The sequence below is a fragment of the Arachis ipaensis genome, chromosome B09, assembly GCF_000816755.2.
Source record: "Arachis ipaensis cultivar K30076 chromosome B09, Araip1.1, whole genome shotgun sequence".
NCBI classification, from domain to species: Eukaryota; Viridiplantae; Streptophyta; class Magnoliopsida; order Fabales; family Fabaceae; genus Arachis; species Arachis ipaensis.
This window is the reverse complement of record NC_029793.2, coordinates 1,665,422-1,672,688: the sequence shown is the minus strand read 5'-3', so window position 1 is coordinate 1,672,688 and position 7,267 is coordinate 1,665,422. Positions and strand designations below refer to the sequence as shown.

The following is a 7,267-nucleotide window of genomic DNA, read 5'->3' as shown; positions in this document are numbered from 1 at the left end:
AGACCGGAGTAGCGACAAAATAGAGTTGGCGATAATCCCGGAAATCTAAAACAGGCAAAACTAAAATTGAATTAAAACAAGAACAAGACAGATTAAATAGTGACATAATAGGATATGAAAGCTAGAGCGGAATCAAAAAAAAGGCTGGACTGGGATAATGACAGAAACAGTTCAGCTCCAGTGGCAACTACGACTTGGTTCAGGTACATCCAAACGGCGGCAGGAACAACGCAGCAGCAGACGTCCCTCCATGGCGTTTCTTGGCGGCAGAGGCGCGGCGGCCATAGCAGCAGCAGCAGCGGAGTTCCAACGGCGGCAGAACGTCCCTGCGACCACTTCCCTCTCCACGCGCGTTCTGTTTCTCTCCCGGCGACAGATCTGGCGGCGCGAAACGGAGGCACGAACGGCCGCGATGGTGGCTGGGCTTGACGGCAACGACCCTTCCCGTGGCGGCTCTGGGTAGAACGGCGCGTCTTCCCTCTGTTTGCAAACCTCCATGGACGGCAACGATGAAGACCTCGACGGCGACGACGGCGACACGAGACGGTGACGCCTCCTTCTCCTTGCGCGGCTCTCTCTCCCTCGGTTCTGGCCTTCCTCGCGATGACACCACGGCGGCGACGGTGGCAGTGACGCCCACCGGCGCCACCTCCCTTCCTTCCTCTTCTCTTCCCTCTCCGGTTCTCCCCCTCTTCTCTTTTCCTTTTCTGTTCTTTTGTTCTGCTGTTGGAAGGGGTAAGGGTGGCTAGGGTTTTGGTGAGTGTGTGAGGGAGTGTGCTATGTCAAAGTTAGGGTTAGAATTTTGGTTTGGAAAAAAAAAAGAGAAGGATATTACAGGGATTTTACAGTAATGTGTATATACCCATCTTAATTCAGTTACTAATGTTTGATCATAGCACTATGGAAGAGGATGAAACTTGCTATGCTTAGACATTTGTTTTATGATTTTCTTTGAATAAACACACATTGCATGCTGGAGATTATGCTTATCAATTAAAAATAACAGTAACTTTTTATATCCTATTTAGGAGGTTTAACCTGTATAATTTATCATTAGCTGTTTCTTTTCAGGAGAATTTGTTGCTAAAGGAGCAAATTCAGGTGCTGATTAAGGAAAGAAATTCTTTCAAAAATGCGTTTAGAATCCAGCATGAGCGTTTTTCTGAATATGATGAAAAGAACCAAGAGTTGCAGCATTTGAAGCAGTTAGTATCTCAATATCAAGAACAGATCAGAACTCTTGGGGTCAGTATCAATTTTATTTCTATTTCACACTAGGCTCACAGTTCTCTATTGGGAAAATATTTTGCAATAATCTCATTATTTGATTTAAATTTCTCCTTGATAACATGCATTTGTATATTCCAATATAACCTTGTCAGTTTTACCATTGTCTTAAATCTCCCATAACTTATTTCATCATTTTAAAATAACTATCTATACTTATAAAGCTACACACATTAGTAGTAAATTGCAGGTCCTTTAATGCGTATTGATGTTGAGTTACATGGTTTTGTTGGCAGGTGAACAACTATGCTTTGGCAATGCATTTAAAGCAAGCTCAACAGAGCAACCCCTTTCCAGGGCATTTCCCTCCTGATGTCTTCTAATTGCACAATGCAAATATTAGGAATATGTCATAATAAAGCTAGCAAAGTAGCTGAATTTTTTGGTTGGGTCTAAGGTTCTGTCATTATTAGTTTCTGAGGGGGAAGGTAGGAATTGCATTCCATATGTTGTTATAATTTGATGTTGTAAGATGTTTTCAGTTAATTCAATTATCGCGGTTTCATTACTCCATTTTGTTGTCTTTTATTTTACGTTTAGTTTTTAATTGTTAGCACTGAGCAAGAAGCATATTTTGCTCTTAGAGCTGCTTTCTCTCTAATATTGTTCATAAATGAAACATGTTTGACTGTTGAGCATTGCACTTATTCGTGCAACGTTTTCACTTTTATTTACTTAAATTCTTAGAGAAAATTTAAACTAAAAATCCCCATCTCGTTATTGTGGGTCAGCTCCTCGTTCAATTTAAATTTTTAAAAATTATCAAAAGAAACTAACCATGGTTATGTGCTCAATTTGTTCTAGATTGTAGCTGCGAATAATTGAGGCATACCATTGCTCTCCTTTATCTCTCTTCCTATGCAAAATTCTCTGAAATTCTGAATCTTATTATCTATCAATGCAAGCACTGAAAAACCTTTGCATAATATTTCACAGGCCAATGGTGATACCACAAAAAAGTTATTCTTTACAAAATACAGAGAATTAAGTGGTATGTAAAGATGCTTCAAGATAGATGTTTGGTTAAATTTAGTTAAAAAGAGTGTTAGGGGATAATAAATTTTGTGATTTGTAGCTATCAATTAGCCATTATTGGTGTTTTTAATAGTGTGAGATTTTATTCAATGGTATGAGATTATTCACTTTTCTTTTGCTAGTTAAGTGTTGGCCAGATTTTAATGAAAGTGCTGTCTACCTAGATTTTCTCTTTAGTTAAAACATTAACTTAGTAGCATTCTTCTTAAAATTGTATCCCTCCAAATTTAAACCCAATCTTTACTCTTTGGGACTCAAATACAGACAACAATAGACAAATCCACATGCTCGAATAATGTTTTATTCATCATCAAGAACATATAGCAAACTAGAAAAAGCAATAGATCGTCCGTAATATTGTGTTGATTCTGTTCTCTAGAATTAATTCTACATTGCACTTGAGACTTCTTCTTGGCTTCTCTGAAATCACTTGGTTGAAACTAGCTCCTTGACGCTAGCAGGAACGAAGCACTGAGATTATGGCTATCTTAGTTTGTTGTTGAAAGAAAGGATAACATATGCAGACACTGTTTTCTAATGCTTTCATACAAGACAATTTCTTATAGTTTTTACAGAATGAATAATTAGTTTGAGGATCTTCAAAATTACTCTTAGCAAGCTTGTCAAGAGAGACATGTAGCATTGTTCTCAACTCTGAAAGAAAAGTATATGCTCTATTTAAATTTTCATTAGGTGAAATATAAGTAACTTGGAATTTCCGATAACTCTTTTTTCTCTCTCTCTTAACAGTGGAACTTTTTAAGTGTGTTTGATTTTGTATTTGCAAATCTGGATTAGTATTAATGTGATTGTAATTATAGGATTGATTTCGATTGAAATTCGTCTAGTAATAACTATAATATTATATGCACATCAAAAATATAAAATAAACTAGCAATCTTTAGATTGTCCATGATAAGCAAATCCTTGTGCAGCCTTAAAAAATTGTCCATGCTAATGTTTAGATTTGGATGCGGAGAAAGTTGTTTGTATTTTAGGCCTGGATGATTGCTTAACTTGTTTGGTTAATTGCTTTTCGGCTTCTTCTAGTCCCTTCAGTTCTTGTTCTAACCAAGAGGGTACCACATACTCTTATAAAAGGAGAAGAAAAGAACATGAATCATTCTTTGAGTGTGTCTTTTGGGTTGATTAGAGTTAATTCTGTTTTCTAGAATTAATTCTTCATTGTCCTTACGCATAGATATCAAACAAGAAATCATGCATATTGTTTTATTCGTTGCACGTGTATAGCTTTTGTAGAATGAATAATTGGTTTGAGGATCTTTAAAATTAGGAAAGGTACAGGTAGACAATGAAAATATTAAATAATGTGAACAATAAATATATCGGATGTTCAATTTACTAGGTGTTCGGATGTTCAATTCACTAGGTATGTGAATGGTTATTCTAATATTAAGATTTAGATGAGTAATTTGGAGTGTATTGTATTTTACTTGAATTGGGCCAATTTTAAGACCCGTTGTTCATGTTGTTAAAAAAAAAAAGTCAATCCTTAAAATTATTCTTACTAAGTTTGTCAAGAGAAACATGCAGTGTTGTTCTCAACTCTTACAATTACAAACGCCAATTCTACGTTTTCTTCTCAATTATTGATGATGGTAGTAATGTTTGCTTGGTGAACATAAATTCTGTCAGTAATAAGAGTACATTGAAATTTTGAAATAATAATTCAACTGAAGCATTTAAGGTTACGTATATATTATTTGGTATCGATGTGATTTTGATCAAAATTGGTTTAGTATCAATATCACCATGATTGATATTAAAAAATAGTATATATATACTAATAGCTTATTAATATTGAATAACATTTATGTCACAAGTAAGCACTGTTAGATGATGATAATCAAAATTAAGTTGGAAAGCTAATTTAAAAAATAAAAACATAATTAATCCTTGATATCTTGGCATATAGATATAATATAAGTGGAATCATTCAAGTTTTATGAAGCTAGCTAATCCAAATAAACAATTGAAATCTTTTTAGATAATCAAACAAATGATTAAGATGGATAACAGGATAATATTCAAATACAAATTATTGTCCACATACTCATCATGCAATGTGAGTGATGGTTTATTCATAATTAAACACACAAAAGTGAAAAAATAAAAAATAAAAGATGTTCCATAACATTGTTTTATTTAGGAAGCTTTAGGGTGCATGGCAAACCATGTCTGGATGAATGTGAGAACAAGGCCAAGTGTGGCGGCCAACAAAGCAATGATGGTCCATGGCGAGCGAAAAAACGTGTTAGAGGCCTCTCCCATCCAAGACAACATTCTGATCCTGCCTCGTTTGGACTCAAAATGTGAATGGATTTGAAGGCTAATGTGAGCGAAGAATAGTGTCTCAGGCACAAGAATGGTGTCCATCTTATTAAACAGGTCGGCGACTTCCTTGTCATTGGCAAGTTCGTTGATAATTATGCCGGCCATTCTCAGCTCCTTGACATCCTCCGGTTGGTCGATGAGAGAGCTCATGAAGACTAAAAATGAGCTGACCTCGAAGTTGTTGCGAAAATCAGGAGACATCTCGAAGGCCACTAGGTTGAAGAATATATAAGGTGTTGAGCCATCCACTATGAGTTTTGGAAGCTGCAGCATCCCATCATTGAAGCTGGGGTATAACGAGTTGTGGGAATCTTTTGTCACACGAATCCCAGCTGCCTTGAGTTCCCGGATGGTACCAATCCTGTACTTCCTGAGGTGCAGGGATCCCCTCTTCATCGGTATCAAATTGATAGCTTCGTAGATTGTGTGTTGGCCTCTCATTAAGAGGGCCTTCCTCAGATAATCAAGAAGATGGACGGGGTCCTCATCATCATCTCCATCCACTGCTACCTTCACTTCTTCATTCTCTCTTTTCTTTCGGGGAAGCTTGGGTGCCGTCTCAACCTTAATACCATGAACTTGGAGGAAGTTGCAGAGGCATTTTTGGAGCCTTTCTTGGTCCTGACACAAGAGCCTGAGTAATTGGAAAGGAACCTGGTTGTTCATGATAAGCAGATCCTGGTGCACCCGTACAAGCTTGTCCATGCTAATCTTTAGCTCTTGCTCTGGATCAACCCACAAGTCTGATTTTTCCAGCAATTCTAGCACACAACATCCATCCACTATCAAACTAGATGCGTACAACCCGCGAGGGTTATCGTATAATTTCAACCACATCGGTTTCAGTGACCATGTGTTCTCCTCCCAGAGTTCCCTAAATAAATCTTCAACCTTTAGGTTAGTATCCTTAAGATACATTGCTGCCCATGCTTCTTTATACCGCCATCCTTTCGATTGACGATCGGACGGATGAAATGAAATGATCTGAGGCCAGTAATATCTTTCAAACTCAACCTTTCCACCCATGAACTCTCTTTGTATTTTAGGCCTTGAAACTCTGTTGCCTTCTCCACTTAACTGCTTCTCTGATTCTTCTAATGTCTTAAACAGATTATCCCTTTCTTCTATTTTAAACCTTTCTTGTATTTCAGAATTTGAACGAGTAATAAGCCCTGTATCCGATTCTTCTAACATCGGGGTAAGGGCCGAATGTTCCATTGTTGGTTGAGGTGAGAAAACAAACCAGGTACTTTCTCTCTTTATGCACAGCCCAGGTGACAAATACAAATGATTCTTTATGAGAAGTGAATAGAATCAATTCCAGTCTGTTCTAAACCTTCTACAAGTAAGGAAACAAGTTTATGAAGCCTTTCTATTTTCCTACTCTGTTCTAAACTTCTAACGATCATAGCTGTCATAACCGAACCAGGATCGAACTGGTCAAGTTATTGGCAAAAGATTCGATGGTCTCAGAAGGTTTGGTCTCATAACAAAGCATGTTTTTTAAGTTTTTCAATAACTACTAAATAGTCAGCTTCTAATTTTAATTACAAATTAACATCATATATTTTATTTAATCATAAAAACTATTTTTTATTTTATAAATTATTATTTTATCATTCATCTATTATATTTATTAATAATAAAAAACAAAAACAAAAACAATAACGAATTAGATCTTTCATTCATCGTAATAATTTTTTGACAATTCCAATGATCCATTACATCCGTCGAGAATTTTGAAATCGTGTTTCTTAAAAAAAATCAATCCATTGAATTAACAAAACAATCGATTGAATTTCAAGTTTCTCATAATTCAATCAATTTATAAACCATTAATCACGACGCGATTCAAAATTTATAAAAACGATATGAAAATTGAGCGCGGCGCAATTCAAAATTCAATATACATATATATAAGAAAATTAAGAAAATTAAAAATAAGAAAATTATCAATTTACCAAAGATTTCTTATAAATCTTCTGATTATGTCCAAAATAGGCATTTACCGATGGAAATGCAATCCCCAAGAAATCTGAATTCAATATTTTACCTCTTGATCAAGGAGGCCTTCAACATGCAATTATGCAGCCGAGTGAGGTCTGATACAGCTATAAAGATTTCACATTTTTTCCTGATATTGATTTTGTGTCTCGAGTCATATAAGACTCAATTCAATTTTTACGATAGACTGAGTGTACTAATAATACATTGATACAGATTAAGGCTGCAATCGCAGTTATGCGCAATGTTCGAGGTTTACCCCTGCACAAGATTTCAAGAAAAATCGATTATTTTGTGATAAACTGAAGACCAATCCAATCGATTGAGTTATGGGAACTTAAAATTCAATCGATTGTTTTGTTAATCCAATCGATTGATTTTTTAAGAAACATGATAAATTTTTCATCGATTGGGATTGCCAAAAGTTATTACAATCAATGGAAGATCTAATTCGTTATTGTTTTTGTTTTTATCGTTAATAAACATAATAGATAACTGCAGGAAAAGATTAAAATTAATGTTTAATTAAAGTATATAAAATCGATTAATATTTTTAATAAAAAATAAAATATTTAATAATAAAATA

The 7,267-nt window shown here is 35.5% G+C and overlaps 2 protein-coding genes across 2 annotated transcripts; one reads left to right on the top strand and one right to left on the bottom strand.

The window, feature by feature from the left end:
- On the top strand, positions 1 to 1,800 carry LOC107614685. The gene is made up of 3 exons (XM_016316827.2): positions 1 to 680; positions 1,072 to 1,245; positions 1,524 to 1,800. The coding sequence occupies exons 1-3, from the start codon at positions 510 to 512 to the stop codon at positions 1,608 to 1,610; spliced, it is 432 nt and encodes a 143-aa protein (XP_016172313.1). The 5' UTR covers positions 1 to 509; the 3' UTR covers positions 1,611 to 1,800.
- LOC107614686 (UPF0481 protein At3g47200-like) lies at positions 4,489 to 5,895 on the bottom strand. The gene has a single exon (XM_016316829.1). The coding sequence runs from the start codon at positions 5,893 to 5,895 to the stop codon at positions 4,489 to 4,491; it is 1,407 nt and encodes a 468-aa protein (XP_016172315.1).

What these genes read in the sequence shown, in the direction of transcription:
- LOC107614685 (XM_016316827.2), top strand. Translation starts at nt 510, where the DNA reads ATGAAGACCTCGACGGCGACGACGGCGACACGAGACGGTGACGCCTCC. An exon ending in CCTCTTCTCTTCCCTCTCCG is followed by an intron (nt 681 to 1,071) that starts GTTCTCCCCCTC and finishes GTTTCTTTTCAG; the next exon opens with GAGAATTTGTTGCTAAAGGA. An exon ending in AACAGATCAGAACTCTTGGG is followed by an intron (nt 1,246 to 1,523) that starts GTCAGTATCAAT and finishes TTTTGTTGGCAG; the next exon opens with GTGAACAACTATGCTTTGGC.
- LOC107614686 (XM_016316829.1), bottom strand. Translation starts at nt 5,895, where the DNA reads ATGGAACATTCGGCCCTTACCCCGATGTTAGAAGAATCGGATACAGGG.